This window comes from Hyposmocoma kahamanoa, unplaced genomic scaffold (assembly GCF_003589595.1).
Source record: "Hyposmocoma kahamanoa isolate Upper Pololo Valley unplaced genomic scaffold, ASM358959v1 93, whole genome shotgun sequence".
Classification (NCBI taxonomy): Eukaryota; Metazoa; Arthropoda; class Insecta; order Lepidoptera; family Cosmopterigidae; genus Hyposmocoma; species Hyposmocoma kahamanoa.
In genome coordinates, this window is record NW_020654810.1 from 22078959 (window position 1) to 22099683 (window position 20725).

Genomic DNA, 20725 nt, shown 5'->3' on the forward strand with positions numbered 1-20725 from the left:
TTTTAATAACAACCTTAAAAGCGATTTCTACAAAATACTGCTCAATAAAATATGTTTAAATAATAGTTTCATTTTGTCATTGACAGAACTGTTAATTTTTATTTGCCAGGTTGAGATCTAAGTTTTAATTTCCTTGTTATTTTGGTGTTTTTATGCTTTAAGAAGGGTTTGGACTTGCGACTCCGTCTTCTGCACAAGGCGGGCACATTGCTTTTTTCTTCGATGGTTTTTTCTCTCGGGATAAACAGCCGCTAAATATAGACAAAATAACCTGAAAACAAAATGGAAGGTAGTATAAGAAGGCGTATTATGTACTTAAATAATTAACAAACAAATAGATTTCAATCGTTTTGTAGGAACAAGAGAATGAATTAATGTTTCTCAAGTTTTGAATATAAAAATTGTCTTAAAAAAACATTGAACGAGATTCATTAATAGTAAATGTGTAATATAGTTTTGACCAACAATATCTATGTTCTTTTGACAAAATATTTTATTTTAATATTTTAATAAGAAAGTATATCCCAAATGTAGGGTTTATTCTACATTCACTGATATAATGATAATTGATAAGAATGATGATAATCTTTAATATTTGATCGGTATATTGATAATATGATAAGGTGATAGACGGAGGTAATTAAAACGACTAACTCCGCTGAGTGCGTGATGTACACTAAAATTTATTGTAAAGGAAGCATAATGTTTACGGCCTACATTAAGAACAGACACGTACGATTTATTCGTACACCCACCTAAGAATCGGCAAACTATAATGGGAAAAGTGCTTGTATACTAAATTTGTAAAATGTAATTACCTATGTACTAAATATAATTACTTCTCAGTGCCTCTACCACGTGTTTACTGTGGCAGTTGTTGCTAGCGACTGCTTAAATTAATACACAATTTTGTATGGCAAATTATATAGCACTCCTACGGCCACAAGAAGGAACAACATTTTGTATACAAACCTTATACGCAGTCTCTAGCGATAACTGTCACTGTAATCTCATAGTAGAGGCACTGGTCTATGTGCCTAGTAGTGGGACGTATAAATAGGTTGTTGGGGATGATGACGAATTTAGTGAATAACCACCAAAGTCCTAATATCTACTTATTTACTTTAAAACTACAACACTGCTATTCAAAACATAGTGCCCTAAACCAAAATAATAATGCTGCACCGATACACAGAGTGTACCAAATTTATTAATTTATTTATTGTTACTAAGGCATTGAAAATTGAACTGGAATCGGTAATTAATTTCACCACGTTATTAACCCTTAACAAAAAAAGCAGGCGTATCTTGACACAGCTTTGCGTGTCAAGATACGCCTGCGTGTTTTTTACACCCTTTTTCTAACAAATTATAAGTTTTTGAATTGCGTTTCTCTATACTGGAAAGCCATTAACATATCCATGGCATAGGTCAAAATTAGATAGACTTTCCTAAAAAAACAAACAACGTAATTACAATTTGAACTCGTACCAGAATCAGTTGACACCTAACTCAGACTTACCTCGAAAATAATCATCGGAATAGTGACTCCGAGGACTATAGTCGATGATTCTCTAAGTACTTCGATGACTAAACTTTTGCAGCCTATGTCGAAGTATTCCTTCCTGGCCTTGCAGGTCTCTCGCTCTCTCTCTTGTACCAATGAGGATCGGTCGGGGGAGTAAGTGGGACAGCAGGATATCGGCACGTCTGGTGGGAAGATGATCGGCATGCGAGGAGTTCGGTAGTCCTCAGGGCTGTAGACGCCGCAGCAGTTGAGCTAAAGATTGGAAATTTGGATTACAATCACGCTCGTAGTGTTGATTTGGCTTTCTTGGACGCTTATCAAGTTTTTTTTCATAATATCAAGTGACGGGACGACCAAGTCGTGCGCCTGATGGTAAGCTACACGCCTATCCATAACAGTTGCAGTGACACTCAGAGCTTTAAATCACAAAGGTCTGAGGAACACAGCTACTGCGCCCGTCACCCTGAGACGTAAGTTGACAAGTCCCATGTGCCTGTAATTTCACCAGCACCCTTAATCTTCGTAATGCTAGCATTACTGCTTGACAGCAGAAATAGGTAAGGTGTCAGTACTTCCCTGGACAAATTTCTTCACAAGGAGGTCTACTGCTACTACAATCAAAGACTTTATCGATGCTTTTTATAGAATAAAACGATGTTCAATACCAGGCTGTAAATATTGTAATCCCAAAGTAAGTAACTAAAGCCCTTATGTTATGGAAATCGGAAACAACGACGGTAGCACAAACACCCACACCCGAGACCATATAGAAAAGTTAGTTTCTACATTGACCCGGCTGGGATTCGAACCCGGTACCTCAGAGATGGCAACACCATAAAAACAGGTGTGCACAACGGTGTGCGTTATTTATTCTTTGTTGTCATTGTTAGAGCAAAAGACTTCTAACATAGAAGCAGAGTCTGTACACCAGGAAAATTTTAACGCAATAGCCCTCTTTACACAGTCTATCTATGGCGCGTGATCATCGAACAGGATTGGGCACTGGAAAGCCTGCACGGGCAATCGTGCACGTTTATCTGTTTGAAGTTTTTAAAGCTAACGTCCTTTACAATTAGAAGACGATTTAGAGCGTTCGTATAAAGATTAATAGCGCAGGATAGAACGCGTGAAACTGGCATATGTTGGAGTGCGAGATTAAGAGCGCGACTGATAAGTGCAATGGCGCGGTTATTTCCTTTATCTTCCAACGCCTTTACACGCGCGCTCAATCGCTCATGTATAAAACCCGCCAATTGACACATAAATGATACAAAAAATATGGGTACTTAGAAACTCACGTCACTTTCAGTCGTCGTCCATATCCTCAAATGTCGTGGATTGTTCTCTCTGGCCAGCTTGAATGATTCTACTAACGACCTTGAGATTGTCGCCTCATCTGATGGGTATATCCTTAACGATATCCCTGATAAGATTGCTTGAATTATGGCCAGGGTAAATAGCACCAATGCAGACTGGAAAAAAATACAGTTTCGTATGATCGAATGTTTTCTTCTACAATTAACAATATTTAGTGTAACGTCATTAACTTTACAAGTGGTTTTTACTATGGCTGATGCGGAATAAGTGAATAACGACTTTGTGGAAGTTATTATTGCTCTTTTTCTTGTCGAGTTATTAACAAAAACCAACAGAAAACCAGTATTAGATACATTAGCCCAGTAAGCAGCCACCTCTATGCCCCTATCCGTTGCCTTTAGCTGGTCTTCGGGGGTGCAGCTGGTCGGACACAGTGACCATGAGAGCAAGTGAGAGTGTCCCTCCATCGACCAACTTGAGACCTGAGATGATTCAGGGATTTGCATAATGACCACTGCAGCTAGTGCTCGGGGGAAGACTTTCGGATTTGGTAATAAGATCAAGAGGAGCAGCGAATTTGACTTGGCAAATTCTTATTAATAACAACAGACGTATACTACTTGGCGTCATCGCAAACACCGGAGAATGGTTATCATATGAAGAATGATTCTTCGGTCGAACGTAGAGAGCCAACACCTCCTGACGATGCCTCGCAAAGATGGAACACGTTTCGAGAGTATTTTTGTTTTTTACCAAGTGACGGTACGAACTATTCTTGACAGTTGTAGTGTCGTTCAGAGCTTTTAATCGTAAAGATCTGAGGGGCACTGCCTCTGCGCCCGTCATCCTGAGACATAAGTTGACAAATCTCATGTGCTGGTAATTTCACCAGCACGCTTACCGTTCAAAACCGGAATACAGAAACGCGAAGCAGAAGCAGAAGTAGGCAAGGTGGCAGTACTTTCCGGGACGAACTCACAAGGAGCTTTATCGCTATTAAAAATTGTGATGGTATTGTAGTTAAGTTAAGCGGAGGTTGCGAAAATTAGTTGCATGTAAAAATATTCAACAGAATCGCTGCTTTTTGCACAATCTAACCCTCGCTGAGTAATTTAATTTACTCCACATTTATTAGATAAATTTGACTTTAAAACAAAGGAAAGGTACTAAAACTGTACTTTGAGGTAGTCTATTATGAGTTTTTAAATTTATTTTCCTGATTTAAATGCCATTGGAATTCGAATTGATTAAAAACATTATTGAATTAAAATCGGACGTGAACGGTTCGCGTGATATGCCAGTAAGAGGTTTCAGTGAACTCGAGTACTGTATTTCTAGTAGCAAAGTTCAAGTGAATGACCTTCGGATTCGATTAGCATAAACAAAAACTATAGAGGTTCATACTGATCTCGTAGTCGTTCCTCCAAATGTTTCTTTTGACTCTAGGAATCGGCCTGTACCATTAACTAGCAGCTAGTAAGCTCTAACGAATTTACTCAAGTGACGTCAGTGCCTCTACCACGAGTTTAGTGTGACAGTTGTCACTAGGGACCGTGTAAATTAGTTCACAATTTTGTATGGCAAATTATACAGCACCGCTAGTGGTCAAACAAGAAGAAACAACATTTTGCATACAAACTGACGCCTATATTATAATTTGCTACAACTCGATAAGATACTATAGATGACAATGAAGTGACATACCTATGTAATTTTGCGGTTTTGTCGTAAAATACATTGGTGTTTATGCGGTGTGATTGTTTAATTTTATGACTTCGCATACAGGTTGTAATTTTTTAATTAACATACAAAATCAGATAAGTCAACCTGTATATGATTACGTATAACAAACAAGACGCATCGTTACTTACAATACTCATCCTTGCGTCATATTACCGCTTGGCCGCAGAAATAGATAAAGTGGCAGTACTTTCCTGAACGAATTCTTTCATAAGGAGGTTTATTGCTACTGATCGACGACGTATGATCATAATACAGGGTGGCCAGGAAGTGATGGTTTAAACGAAATGAGGATGTAGGGTATTAGTATTTCCAATTGATTTAACTATGTACTGGGATTCGAAAAGTGATGATTTAAAAGTTATTCAACTCTTTTGTTTATTTGGAAAAATCGCTAAGAGCACCCCTAAAAAATCACAAAAAATACTCACAAGGATTTTCGAAGTGATTTTTTTTTGGCCTTACGTTTGTGACATATATTTTATTTTTCCGACAGAACTCTTTTCACAAACATCTCTTTAGTGAACAATTTTCTTTCCACTAAACACAAAACTTTGTTTTCAAGAGAATCTCACTAAAATAAAATGCACTACGAAAAGGTGTCCCTGTGGCAGAAAAACTAGTGCATTCCATGCAGATTCTAACGATATAACACATGGTCTTTATTTCTACAGTTACATTTATTTGAATTTTTTGTAAACGAGGTCAGTTTTTTACATAGTATTAATTCCGTCACAAAGGATTATTTTTTGTTTAAAATGGACTTTGACTTGGATGGAGGAACTTCTAAACTTATCCATGTCCATGGCACCTGCGATACAGGGCTTCCCTACTGCTTTATTTAAAAAGTATAGAAACATCTTCGAAAGTAACCCAACAAATGGATGTAAAGCATTTTGTATCTTATTTCAATTACCACTGCGGTTGGTGACGTTTCGAAACTTACCGCATATAACGGCTTGACTTTCTTGGTAGACACTCCAACAATAGCATAAATTGCAATGCAGAGGGCAATGGCGGCAGTCACAGCGAGAATGATCATGGCTACCAGTCGGCCTGATAAATCACTGCTGTAAATCTTGGTGGCGAAGGCTGTTGATGCTGCTACTATAATGACTGCCAGGGAGTTTATCTGGAAGAGGTAAATTTATTAATAAAACCACGCTAGCCTAATGGTTTGGCATACCTCCTCTCAAATAGAGACCGTGGTTTAGAATTCGGGCTAGCATTTAGTTGTAATTTAATTTGAAATTTATTATGAGCTTTTCGGTGAAGGAAAATGACGCGATGAAAGCTGCACATCGAATAAGATTCACAACACTCGGTAAACTTGAGTCGAATCATAATGTGCATTCCTAGTTGGAAGTTGAATTAACGTTAACGGCAGGTATATAAACCATATTTGTGCGATTCGTTCTGTGTACCGTTTAGGTTCTCGGGTTTCTCTCAGAGAAAAGTTTAAGGAGATTGGTATCATGACTGTGGCATCACACTACATTTACTCAAATATTTTGTATATCTGTAAAAATATACATAATTTCGTTAAGAAAGACGATATCCATAATATTAACCTTAGAACGAAGTCCAAACTCATGGTACCACGATTTCGTTTAACTAAGGTAAACGATTCTTTTATGGGGAACTGTATACATTTTTACAATAAGATTCCGGAGAATATATTAAGATTATCATTTCCTAAGTTTAAAACTTACATTAAAAGTATTTTAATTGAAAATTCGTATTACAAAATTGAAGAGTATGTTTTAGATAAAGAAGTATGGAAAGACAACAAGAATCTAGATTCCACACAATTATGATTCCAAGACAATTCCCTTGCATTTAAGTTTATTTGAAAAGAGCAATCCCTAGAGTTTCTTGCTCGTTCTTCTCAGGGAGGTCAGAGTAGTGAACCAGCAGCTTAAAAAAGTGACGTTTTCAAGTGTAAAAATGTTACCTATGGAATAAATGATTATCTGACTTTAACTTTGGTTCATCAGCTTCGCGGTGGCAACGGTTGTTAGGGAGGGCCACTATAAATGAAACTTAATTAGAAAGATATGAGCCTGCTTCAGCATTACAGTCTGTTTTAGATGTATAATGGTGATGCAGGCTCAACGGTTCTTGCTAAACTTCGCAATAATAGAACTCGAGAGTGAAAAATCTATACGAACCACTGTGGCAATGGCCAAGAGAATAAACAAGATCTTGGCACAGATTAAACCACACGATTCCCCGTTCTTCATTTTTTCAAGCTTTTTTTTGTACAGCACTTCTATGCGATTCGCCTTTTTGTGGCAGTCCGGGTTGTCTTCAGCATTGTGATCGTGTTGGGGTTTTTTTTCTGTGAAACAAGAAATTTTGTTGCATAATATTTAAATATTAAACAAATGTACTGCTAAACTGCATAGAGACTTGGCAACGGAGCTGCGGATAGTTACATATCGATGCCTTACTTTCTCAAAGGTAACCTATCACAAACTCGAATTTCTTTTTTCCGAATTTCATTAGTCCGAAAACGGTTCGACTTTTTTTCATTAGTGCGATGACAGTTTTGGTATAAATTTCAAGACAGAATTGTCTTACAGCAGAAGTATCGTTTGCACGAAAACCTATTGGTAGAATAATTGTTACACATATGTATTCTTTGGGTAGAAGTTTGTTTGGTCTAATCAAGTTTGTTATAAAACTGGCTGTTTTCCATATGATTTAGATTGCTGAAAATGCTTACTAATTATTATTACTATTCTTAGATAAAATTGTACCGCCGTACAATTTTACCATACAGCTCCACAATTCTGGAAATCATGTTACTAGCTGGTGATAGGTAACCATCTTATAAAGAGTGATTATTCAGGAGATGGCGAAACTAGATAGCAATAAAATTTAAAATAATTAGAAAATTATTTTAAATTTCTTATCAAGGGTGTTAATTTGAATGCTTTAAGTACTTTAAGAATAGATAAAAACCACTATATAAATATGAAGGGAATGTGATGTAAAATCAATCTGCAAAATTTGTCTATTCAATCCATTTTTTGCATTTCAGTAATTTTGTACTTTGAGATATGAGTTTAAGAAAGTAAGGCGACGTATGACACTTCACGGAATCACGCGATTTGTGATAGGGAAATAGCGTACACACTTTGACACTTAAGATCTAAACTCCACTCAACAAGAACGGTCTCAAGTCCTAAGTGTTATGAGATGTGCATTCGACTACAAGTTCCCAATGTGTTTTGTCGCAGCTACCGCGCCGCGTGAACTCGCTGCTTTTCAAAAGTAGTGGCCCAATCCAAAATTGACTTTTTAATTAGTTACTGACATTTATTCCTGCAAATGCTAAATTTTATTGCGGTCTAATTCAAAGCTTTTCATTGGTTAGAATAATCACATGACAACATTGGGATTGTCTACGATTCGTCAACTTTCTTTTTTAAGCCATCAGACTGGAGATAGTCCAATTACGCGTAACTAGCATTTCATTATGAGTCTCCATACCGGTAATTTAGTGGACAAATCAAATCCGCGTAAACGTCGTGGCAACCAAATTAGCGTGATTTACGGGGATCTATTGTTATCAGTCCGTAGACAACACAAATTAATGCTTACTGTGTAAAAATTGTAGTCCTAGCCATTGAAATACCAAAGTAATAACGTTAAATGCCTTTCCTGTAGTAATTTGGTTTATGCGGGTACGTGCTTTTTGCCAACACTACTTACGAGGATTGGCATTATCCCCGACTTCCTGATGAAATAGCTTTCCTATTTTGTCTCGAGTCTGGGTGTTTATGGTACTGTAAGCTTGGACGTAGCTCGTGTTGCGTAGCGAGAGGTACTTTTGTAAATATAAACTGGGATAATCTTCAAAACTTGCTTTATTGTACTTTTTTGCATATTTTCTGACTCGGGTTACATCTCGAACCCTCAAGATGTTCTATTCTTTCTAATCTATTTCAAACACATTCTAAATACAAAACTATATTCACTCAGCCAGTGATTCTACTCATAGAGTAGAGCCTAGACTACAGTACCGTCATTGTTTCCTATTTCCATAACACAATTGCTTTAGTTACTTTGGGATCAGACCATATTTCTTTATTTTCCGGATCACCTTTAAAGAACCCGAATCGTTGGTTTGTTTGAAAATACAAATTATACGCAATGTAGATCCGAAAAAAAATCGAAAATGAACGATTTACACTACAAATATTATTTATTGCACAGCTACAACTGGCGGCCTTATGGCTAAATAGCAATCTCTTCCAGGGAGCCTTCGGGTTACAGGAAAAACTGTAAGATAAAGTTGAGGGAGCAACAGAATACGTGTTTAATACACATATTGCACATGCACTCAGCAAATCATACGAATTTCTTTCCAGCTTGCTGCAGGGTCTTTGGTTTTTGAACCACTTTTTTGCCACAGCTCCACCCGTGAGAAAATTACGTGTTTTCTTCACCCAGGTACCTTTAGGGTCAAGTAACACTGAAAGTGCAGAAGCGCGCAGCAGCCGGAGAAGCTAACACGGTGACTCTTTAAATCAGTCGCTACAAGTTTCGCGCGGCCTCGCGGCTGCTCGCGGTGCCACACTATACATTCTATCACTTTAAAGGAATTTGAACTTTTTTTTAGAAGATAAGATTCCAAATGCTAAGCTTTGTACTAAAAATGCTCTGGCTGCTGCTCTTTCAGCGTGACTTGACCCTTATAGCTTAGCTAAACTTTGTACAGTTGGCGAAACATTGTTTGCACCGATTCAACTTATCACTTCATCTTTGGAATACAAGAGGACAAAAGAGTGAACAAGTTACAAGTTTGAAAAAACGGCCTGAAGAGCAAAGAAATAATTTAAAACTAGGATTCAGAAAAACAAACATTTAGCGCTCCCATGATTACGCTTGAGTAAAAGAAGCGGTAATGGTTTTATTGCTGTATTGTAATAGAAAGAATAAGCCGTTTCAAGAGATAACATTCATTGGTGCAAATAATATTTCTTCCACTGGACCAAAAATGCTCCTTCGGCCGCAGCTCTTTCAGTGTGACTTGACCGTTACGGTTACGAGCGCTCGACAAAAGATGTCGCTTTGTCATTGGTTATTCTTGTGAAAGTACTCCATTTATAGTCGCCATATTTCGACAACGATTGACAGGAAAAGTGAACTTTAGGGGTATAACTAGTTATAAGACACTGACTTTTTAAAAAGCGACTCGCGAAGGCCGCTACTTGCGCCTGCGCGTAAGCCTGGCGATCCAAAGGTAGAGCCTTAACCTCCAGGACACCACTCTCGGCCCTCGAAGTTTCATATCTATTTTAAAAACATTCTACTATTATTGCTCCAGGTTACAAAAGTGGATGACTTTATACGCCAATACTTTAAAATGTAGTGTCCTAAAGGTGCTCTAGTATTGATTCTGTAACACGATTTTTGTTTATTGGCTATGAGCAAAAAATTGAAAAACTTTATTTTCCTGCAAAAACTTTGCTTATGCGGTCAGTACAACGAAAATCATGGAAGAGTACAATATTTTTTTTGTGTGACGAATTATTTTTTTTAAGTGACGAAACGAACAAGTCGTGGGCCAGGTGGTAAGCGACACACCTGTCCATAACAGTTGCAGCGCCACTCAGGGTCGTATTTCAGAACTCTACTCAATGCTCAAGTCAGGACTGGAGTATGATTTAAAGCACTGAAAATCATACTCAAGTCCTTGCCATTAGGGTCGTATTTCCAGTGCTTGAAATCATACTCAAGTCTGCTCAAGTCCTGACTTGAGCATTGAGTATGTTCTGGAATACGACTCTCAGAGCTTTAAATCGCAAAGATCTTAGGGGCACTGCTACTGCGCCCGTCACCCTGAGACATAAGTTGACAAGTCCCATGTGCCTGTAATTTCACCAGCACCCTTACCCTTCAGAACCGGAACACCGTAATGCTGACATGACTGCTTGGCGGCAGAAATAGGTAAGGTGGCAGTACCTCTTTGGACGAACTCTTTGACAAGGAGGTCTACTGCTATTAATTTACTAATTTTCAGGTTTGTCTTTAGTAACCGCCAAAAAAAGGAGGAAATTCCCAATTCGATTTCGATTACTCCGACTTCTGTGCGCCGATTTCGATTATTCTTTTTTTGTTGGGAAGGGGGCACTCAGTAGTGGTCCCATTTAAGTTTGAAGAAAACATTACATTCCACCTAAAGAATGATCATGACGTTATAGTAGACATATTTTATATATTGACATATATTATAAATTAAAGGCACATGGGACTTGTCAACTTATGTCAGATCTTTGCAAGCGCACCACTTGTTCGTCCCGTCACTTGATATCACAGGCAAAAAAAATTACAATCCCTAGAAACTTGTCTTTCCAAAAATTAAATTAATTTATGAAAATAAAGATTTTTCGAAGTGGAGTTTGAAACCATACGGACATTACAAATGATAGAAGAAAAGGCTGATCGTACCCTTTACAAGACCAATAATTTTGGTCAATATGACGTAACAAACTCATAACACAAAAAATATATATATAATAAGTAAAGTAACCTCAGTGGAGGAGCCGCCCAGGTACGATAGGTACCAGTAGCAAGGCGTGAAAATTGTCTTTAGTAAAGCGCCGGAGCAAAACAAAAACCACTTACCCTATCAAACTTATTAGCACACAAGATACTAGTACACTTTATGCCACTGTTTAATTATTCTACACGTGAAATCAAGCACAAAAAGGTAGTCAATTTTTGATACGTGGATTTCTACTCAAAAACTAGTAGTATAATGTCCCATATTGAAGAGCAGGAAGTTTGTTGGCAGTTATCACAATCACTAGTACAAAAGACTTAAGTTAATAGCACCGTCCATAATAAAGTGGAGTAATTCGAAAATTAACATTTTGTGAAACTGAAAAAAAACGATTTAAAAAAGGTAGCCTAGAGTCAAACCAAAACACTGTAAGTCTCAGTATAGAGTTTTGTAATTTTTAATGGCAAGAATCTTTCGATTGTTATGAGGCAAAACAAATTTATTCCGTTTTTCAGTAGAAATATTACATAATGTTAGATAGAATTCTTGTATATCTTGTGAACAAAGTAAGTTAATTGTATCTTATATCGTCGATGTTTTGTAGAAAAGGCGAAAGCGCTATTTCGAAAAGAAGTTCAGTGGAGCCTGTTTTATTTTTTCACGACTGCTTTAAAATATTAACGTCCCGTTTTAAATTCAGTTTTAAAATTAAAACAATTAAAAACCAAAATTAAATTTTTAAACAGGACGTAAATATTTTAACCTGAAAAACTGCTTAACACAAAAATCATTTTTGGCAAACAACATTTTCTCAAAATGCTGTTTTTGTGACAATGGTTGACAAAATTCAGTATGAAAAACAATAGATATAAGTTTTATAGCATTCTTTATATAAGTATTTTATATTTACTTTGTCTGTTTCTCAAAAATTTTTACTTTTCGAACTTGTTTGGGAATGCGTTTCACAACAAGCAATGTATTTCTACAATGTCACAGTAATAACTTTTTATTCGGTGAACTGACACATTGCCATACCATAAAATAAACTACATATGTATTAGTACCATAACCAATGAAAACTTGATAAATAAATAAGATCTGCTTACCATGAGAGCGAGAATTCCCCATAACCGTGTAGGTCGCCCGACTGGGCGGTCTACGGACACTCCCGCATTAAATACATTCTCATCAGTATAACAACAATGGATGTACGGACTACCGCACCAACGCTTCGATTGACGACCGGTTTGGCTATTGTTGGGTGGACTCAGATAAGTTCAATAATAGTATTTTCTGCAATCGAGTCGAGCGCCGTTTAGGCCACGAGGCTCTGACACGTGGTCTAAGTAATAGTTACGAGATTTTAAGACCTAATTACGTAATGATTGCTTACAATATTTTTTTGTACGAGTGAATTAAAATAATGAAACACAACCAATATTTAAAGATTATTTGTTAACAATCCACGACAACAAATCCAAACGAAAGCCAAACAATCGCCACTAAACAAAAAACAAAGAGATAGAATAGAAGTGTCCGTGATTGGTCAAGTGCCGCTTGTATTTTAACCAATAGGAGGCAGTAGAATGTTTGAGCAGCGTCATGTAGAGTTTTTATATTGTGTTTAAACATTTTTTGCTAAATGGTAAACACCTTTGCACATGCTGTGTAACATTTTGAGATATTATTTCACATATAGTGACGTTATTCAGTTCAGAAACTCAGTGGCGCATTTAAGGAGAATACAAGAATACGACGTTCATTTTTTGAAACTTATTTTTCAGTTCAGTGGCAAGTACTATAGACAATAGAATTTTGGTTCAGAACTAAAAAGAGCGTATTTGTGATAATGATGGTTTATGAAGATATAATGGACAGATTAAAGCACTTCTATGCTATCTTTTTGGTATTTTGTTTTAATTTATATTTTTTAAATTCTGGTACCTACTAACACAGTGCTCGACTTTAAGAACCTCCATTTTGTAATGATTGCAAGAAATAATATTAGTATAAGAAAGTCATAAAAATATAACGAACTTTTATGTATACAAAAAAATTATGTGAAATTTTATAATTGTCTCATATTTAAGCATATAAAAGCAATCTAATTTCGTTCGGAGAATTTTTAAACCACTCTCCTGAAAAATTTTCAGTTTGTGGATATGGCCTTATTACACTCAGGGGGATAATTAGTGACGCTTATCAAACTCTAATCATTTCGAGGAATTTTAAAGGTGATTGCACAAATTTCTTATGTTATTTACATACTATTTTTAAATCAATTTTAATAATAATGTGCTCTATTTATGTATAACAAATAGTACAATGTATGTGTGTTGGTTATGTAATTTTATTGATATTCACATTTATTTTTACTTAAATGACTTATAAAATTGAAAATCATAAATTTTCGGCTTGTTTGATAAACCAGGATATCGTTTTTCATATTAAATATAAATTTTGTTGTAATATTTATATGACCTCAATCAAATGGCATATACCACTGGTGCCATGTGACGTGGTGACTTAATGATCTAGAAAAGGATCCTTCACAATAGTATTACGTGTAATTTTCTATTTCTCTTCATGCTTACACTATGCTCGATGGCTTACACATAAAATATTAGTATCGTAAATACAACTAAAGATCTTTTTTTAATGTAAGGGACATGCTATATTTTTAACCACTGGGCATTCCTAAATTTTTCGTTTATACCATGAAAGAAGACGACATTCTAAGAAACTTTGCTCTAGACACAATCAAAATTGGAGCAGACAGTAAAAAGTTATAGACAGATTTAAAAAAATAAAATCGTTTTATGGCTCTCCTGAAAAACCGTGGTTTGTCCCCTTACATTCATTGACACTTCTGGTATCGATAAGTCCCTACTATAATCTATTCCAAGACTTTGTGAGAGAAAATAAAGATCTATTGTTATTATGAATATTCATTTCAGAAATTCTATCCACCTCTCAAAAGTTGTCATTTTGCAGTACATTTTGCAGTGGCCTTATTGCAATAAAGGTTTAAAATATAGAGCAATGGTAGTCCAGTGGGAAAACGGTTGCTCCTCAATTATTATTATTATTTTGAAGGCGAGTGTTATTTTGAAGTGAACAGGCATTGTACAAGTGTGCATATTCCATCGTCGACCTCTTCGTCACTTTCAACCAGGTATGATGGAGGTCAAGTGCGCACTTATTCTTACAATAAAAATATATATACGACATACGAGCAAGGCGCAAAAGAGCGAGAGAATAAACACAATAACGAAAATAGAGTATTTTATTTTTATTTTTATGAGGCTATCATACTAGGTACTTAAGAAATTCCCCGTGTTTACTATAAGCACCAGAGCTATAGAACTTAAGTAGCAGTAGAGCTCCTTCTGAAAGAGATCGTCCAGGGTAGTAATGACACCTTACCTATTTCTGCCGCCAAGCAGTAATGCCAGCATTAGTGCATTCCGGTTTAGAAGGGTAAGAGTGCTGGTGAAATTGCAGGCACATGGGACTTGTCAATGTCTCAGGGGGACGGGTGCAGTGGCAGTGCCCCTCAGATCTTTGCAATTTAAAGCTCTGAGTGGCACTGTAACTGTTATGGACAGGCGTGTAGCTTACCATCAGGCGCACGACTTGTTCGTCCCGTCACTTGATGTTATAAAAAAAAACACTCCGAGGTACATTCCAGACCCGAAACAAATTTATAATAGTTCATTTCGTAAATGGTCCTACCGGAAATGGAACTTACACTCGCAGTGCAAACCGTTGGGCCACCGAGGTCGTCAAACATTACAAGCGGGTACAGCAAGTCTGTCAAAGCTCTCCTTACACTGGACACACTAAAATACAAATTGTAAAGTATCTATTCAATGAGCATTATGGCCTGTGACCGCCGCGGTGCGCTGTTTGATAAGAAATCGTTGATAAAAAAATGTTAAATTTTTCGAAATTTCGTTCCATTGTTCACATAAATAAAATAAATATAGAAATTAAAGGTATTTTTATTAATAAACATTATTTATTTGTTCGAAATCATAGTTGTGTAGTCAGTGGGCGCTGAAGACTCCCAGGGGAGCAGTAGGGGCCTCGGAAACAATTGAAAAGAAAAACCTGATTTATCTATATCAACTACTAATAAGGAAATATATATATATATATATATATATATATAAGTTATCTATACGTTGTATGTGAATTCATTCCGGTATAGGTATACTATCGTAACCTTGGTAGGTATTATAAATTCACAAGTGATTATACGTCGAAGTCCTTTTATCACATTAAAGTGATAAAAATAATACGATCCATTTATAGAAATGCTGTTTAATGTGAAATTTTGTAACTCACCTATTTAAGAATAAATAACGTGTCGACTAATTTCAGCCGTAGAATCTGCAAAGTATTCATGTGAATGCGGTCATGGGTTCAAGTCCCAAAAAAATGGTGAAAATTTAAGGTGAAAATTTTTCTATGCATTCGATTCTTTTGTATAATATTCGACTCTTTGTATAATAATCATAAATTAAACTGTGTAACAAACCTATTTCATACCATACTTTGTAATAATAGTTCCAAAGTTTCCCGCTAGATGGCGTTGGCATCGAAAACACTATTTCTGAATCGCGGTGTTAAGATTTTCCGTCGAACAGTAAGTGACTACTCGAACACAATTTCTTTTAGTATAAAGTATAATAATAAGTGAGGAATGATTATAAATTATGACTATAATAACGCACACACTCAACATAGCACCGCACTCGGGAAACCCTGTGTCGCGGGTGCCATGGACACAAACATAGACAACCACAAATGACACCCAAACTCACAAGATAAATAAATGTACGCCATTCAAATATTTCTCCTGGCCCGGGAGTCGAACCTGGGGACCTCTGGGTGGCAGTCCGGCATGGTAACCGTTCGGCCACTGAGGCAGTTAAATGACGTCATTCAACGGGACTTGAGTATGGAGAGCCTCGACAGCTTCGTGGATCGCCTAGTCAAGACCATGTTTCGGCGCGCCGGACTGGCACCACATCGAGTCTAACACCCTGACATGTAACCAGTTTCAAGGGAACTACTCGGGCCCGAGAAAGCCCCTCCGGATCAGACATCAGCTGATGAAGATGATTGAGATACCTGCCGGCTCACCGGCATCCCTCCCTCCGGCTCCCATCTGAAGCAGCTCACCCTATTATGACACCCGAGGTTTTCAAGAAAATGTAAGAAAACTATATTATTTTTTTAATAATGTGAAAATAAATTTGCATAGCAATCTCTAAGGACTTTACACTGTTATTTGCGTAAAAGCGATAACGGTCTACAAGCGTATCACATTAAAACTTTATAATAGTGAAGAATAAACGTAGAAAATACATTTACAAAAGAGACAAGATGCCCTATACTATACACTTTTTTACCTTTAAAATTAAATGGACTTGTTCTTGGCCACTACCTAGCTCTGGAGCAAAGATAGGATCTACGACGGAACAGCCTGGATCAGAAGATGCCTATTCAGTCGCACCTTAAAGATGTTCGGGTTGTATGAGCTCGGAAATACAGTCGCAGGCAGGGAATTCCGTTCCTGGGCTGTGAGCATAGTAAAATATGAACAAAAACGCTTAGTATACGCCTGAAGCGAATATCGAGCAAGTAAGGATGATATTCTGCCATATGTCTGGTTGTCCGATAGTAAAATGGGCGTGCGGGATGAGGATGGAGCTTATGGGCATACTCAGCGAATTACATTTTTTGTTGCCTGTCTGTCGGTTCTCTACAGTGGCGGTGGGCTAAAGTATAAAGTTTAGATTCGAGCTTATCATCGACAATAAGGCTCTGCGCTCAATCGAATAAAGAGCTACAAGTTGAAGAACCTGAAGAGATTTATACGTAACAGAGGTGTATTATTTTGTTGTTGCATAATTCATATTAATTTATGTTTTCCCTAGAAGAAACATTTAGAGGCGAGGTATAAGAACGCTAGCTTTGTTTTTAGGAGGTGAGGTGGGGGACCTCTCGCGTCTCGCGATGTGCTCGCTTAAAATTGATATGACTAAAATAACAACAGGCGGAGAAAATTTGACACAGGTCCGACGTTGACAAGCGCCCGATGGCAACTGCCGGGACAGCACTAAGGGAGTAAGTGAGTAAAAGCCTGGTCATTAACACTTTTCAAAAACTTTAAATTTCATATTTAGAATGCCATTAGTTAGCTGAATTGATAAAGATGATGTTCTGCATTCAAACTGCATTAAAAAAACCGAGTTAGTCTACTGTAAATTAAAAAAAAACAATTAACAATTTTTTCCAATTGTTTCGTTTTTTATCTTTACTAATTCCACAAAATGGACGTGTAAACTACAGGTATGTATGTAAATAAATATTAAAATTGTAATAGATTAACAGCCACAACATGGCACATATTCAAGCAGCATTGAAATTACAGGCACATGGGACTTGTCAACTTATGTCTCAGGGGTGACGGTTGCAGTGGCAGTGCCCCTCAGGTCTTTGAGATTGAAAGCACTGAGTGGTACTGCAACTGTTATGGACAGACGTGTCACTTACCACCAGATGGGCGACTTGTACGTCCCGTCACTTGGTCTCATTAAAAAAGCAGCCTTAATTTTTTTTTAAAAGCTTACAAATTCGTGATTTTTAAAATATTTCCATTTATTTCCGGGTCAATTCTCATTTCCTGAAAGAGTATTTATTAGACTTAATATTAACGTTTACAAAAGGCGTTATTTTTTGCTATAATAGATAATAACCATGTTGGTTTTAATAACTTATATGTGTATAAAAATAAAAAAAACAAAAGGACTTTATTCTTCAACAGAATACATACAACAATATTTAAGATAAAACAATGCTTAAATCAATGTTGAAGAAAAGGTAAAAGCTTCAGCAATTTGCTGGTTTTCAGGCTTCACCTGACAAGTATTTGCCACTGTAGCATATAGAGACGGGTTAACGTTTAATACAGAAATAACTAACCTTAAAATTTAAAATGACATACGTGCCAACCACCGAAGATTCTGCACTTAGCATCAAAGAATATTTAACTGCGTACAAAGAATACAACAAGTAGACAATGGAATTTAATATCAGGAGGAGTAGATTTTTGCGGTTTATCGTTTTTAGTTACAATATGAACTTCCAAGATACGAATGGTGTGTGTCAGGACCAGCAAGTCAAAGGCTGATGCTCCAGTCTATTCATGTGCCAAAAAAGCGTGAATTGTCTGCATTTTAATCATATTATTATTTATGTAAGAATTCTGCTTATTATTACTACGTATAATTTAAAAAATCACTGAAAAACGCAGTTCGTTTTTAACCGACTTCAAAAAAAAAGGAGGAGGTTCTTAATTCGTCGGTATGTTTTTTTTGCATGTATGTTACGCGATAACTCCGGTATTTGTGAACCGATTGTCATAATTCTTTTTTAGTTGGAAAGAGGGTACCTTCATATTGGTCCCCCTCTAAGGGTGGCTATTCACGCATGAATCGCTATTGGCTGTCTCAATCAGATCTAATTTAGATAGCCAATAAAGCGCACTTATTTCAATTTCATCGCGCGCGTCGCGACTATCATGCGCAGCCATGCTACAGGGGCTGGTCTGCCACGCAGAGGTCCCAGGTTCGATTCATTGGCAGGGAGAAATATTTGTATGGCCTACATTGTTTCTCTCGTGAGTTTGAGTGTAATTTGTGGTTGTCTATGTGGGTGTCCATGCCACCCGTGACATAGGATTGTCCTAGCTATGAGTGTGTAGTAAAAATTTAACAGGTTTATTTTTATAATTAGATAAAAATATAAAAAAGGAAAATTGAGAAACACTTTTCCGCATTTATTCCGGGCGTTGGTTGAATTGTTATTAAAATTTTTACATGGAATATTATATTAAATGGGAACTTACCGGGCAAATGTGAGTTATGGTTTAAATCCATCGAATGTTTCAAATAAAGGTCGGCAAGACCAACTAGTCCTGGTTTATCCATTTTTTAAACTTTCAGTCACTTCACAATTAAACCATGAACTTAATCACTTGCATTGAAGTCCTCTAATTAAAAAATCAGAAAATTGTGACAAGATGAAAAGAAATTGAAATTTTCTTTCGGAACTTCAGGCCCTCGTATTTCTTAATTTTTGAAATTAATTGGACTATTGGGTTAGACGGTTAGGCCCCAGTCCCTTCTATTTCCAATCGAATAAAACTTTTCTTCCACACTATAACTGAATAAAATATTTAATTATACTTTTTTAATGTCGGTCGATCAAATATTTCAAACAATAGAAAATAAAGATGTCCTACATCTTTGAATGGTTACAAACAAGTCAATGTTACAATAAGACATAAAGTAGACTAAATAAATAACTATTACAAGTGCCACGCCTACAAACAATCGAATACATTGTCATTAGCACATAGACATGTCACGTTTATGCTTATCTATGTATTGTCTTGTGATCTTTACATTATTTGTAGCTGAGAAACGATATCTTATATACAACATGAAAATGAGACGACTGAAAATCTAAACTTGTTTCCTTAAAAATTATGTTAAGTGATCGTGTTTTGTTTGTTACATAAAAATTCACATTGACATATTAAAAAATAATTGCGTAATTTAGTAAATAAGTAAATTGCGGAATTTTTAACAAATAAAATTGTCCTTAATTGTGACACAACGTGGAGACTTCCCCGGCCGTAAGGCTGTGAGATGTATTTTTTTCTGATACCAAGTGGTGGACGAACTAGTCGTGGGCCTGGTGGTAAATGACACACCTGTCGAAAAATAACAGTAACAGTTTTACCTGTAATTTCATCAGCACTCTTACCCTTCAAGACCGAAACACATTACTGCTAGGTGGCAGAAATTGATAAGGCGGTAGTACTTCCCCTTTTTTTTGTTGCTGGGAAATGCGTTACGCATACCGCTCGGCTCAAAGGAGCATCGAGCGGTTATGCGGGACTCCCGGGCGGTAGTCCCGTATACCCACTAAAACCCAGCGGTTAACTCCATCTCCATAGAGACGCCCCAGGATCCGCTTTTGCATACTACTGGAACGTCTCGGCGGATGGCCCTCATGGAGCGGGTCCAGTCCTTTGGAGGGTGCCCCGGGCACCTTTAGTCTTGGTGGAAGGGGTCCCCCGACCCTAATCTATGGCGGGAGAAGACGGCGTGCCTTCTTCGTCTCCCCGGCCTACGTCTTCGAAGCGGGTCAGAGAGGGGGTCGTCCTCTCTGGAGCGCTCCGCAGTGGTAGTACTGCCCTGGGCGAATTCTTTCACAAGGAGCTCTGCTGCTGCTATTGCTTCTGTATATGGGTACAGTGACGTCCACGTATGTCATATTGGAATGAAGAAGATGCGTAGCATAACTTCTGCATTCTCCAATTCGGTCAAAAATGGGGATTGTAACAAATACTACTTCTATGTAGCCTGTCGGAATATTATGTTGAGTGCGTACGTTATTTATTATTTGTTTGCGATTGCATTCGAAATGAAACTATTTTTCAAATTTATATATTCTACCAGTACATAATTTTTATCTATATATTTGGATGCTGTTTCCAAGTATATTTTATTTTTAAAATAATTATACATACATATGAAAAA

General features: G+C 36.9%; 1 protein-coding gene across 2 annotated transcripts; it reads right to left on the reverse strand.

The window, feature by feature from the left end:
* Positions 1–153: 153 nt before the first annotated feature.
* LOC113237449 (23 kDa integral membrane protein-like) lies at positions 154–19120 on the reverse strand. 2 transcript variants are annotated; one of them, XM_026473928.1, is made up of 6 exons: positions 19024–19120; positions 6757–6926; positions 5532–5717; positions 2827–3000; positions 1523–1780; positions 154–271 (listed from the first exon to the last, which is right to left on the reverse strand). In XM_026473928.1, exons 1-6 carry the CDS (start codon positions 19103–19105, stop codon positions 158–160), a joined length of 984 nt encoding a protein of 327 aa, XP_026329713.1. In that variant the 5' UTR covers positions 19106–19120; the 3' UTR covers positions 154–157. The 2 variants fall into 2 exon arrangements, with proteins under 2 accessions (XP_026329713.1, XP_026329714.1); XM_026473929.1 differs by lacking the exon at positions 19024–19120 and adding an exon at positions 12209–12252.
* Between the last annotated feature and the right edge of the window lie 1605 nt (positions 19121–20725).

What these genes read in the sequence shown, in the direction of transcription:
- LOC113237449 (XM_026473928.1), bottom strand. Translation starts at nt 19,105, where the DNA reads ATGGATAAACCAGGACTAGTTGGTCTTGCCGACCTTTATTTGAAACAT. An exon ending in CCATAACTCACATTTGCCCG is followed by an intron (nt 6,927 to 19,023) that starts GTAAGTTCCCAT and finishes CTTGTTTCACAG; the next exon opens with AAAAAAAACCCCAACACGAT. An exon ending in AAGTCAAGCCGTTATATGCG is followed by an intron (nt 3,001 to 5,531) that starts GTAAGTTTCGAA and finishes ATTTTTTTCCAG; the next exon opens with TCTGCATTGGTGCTATTTAC.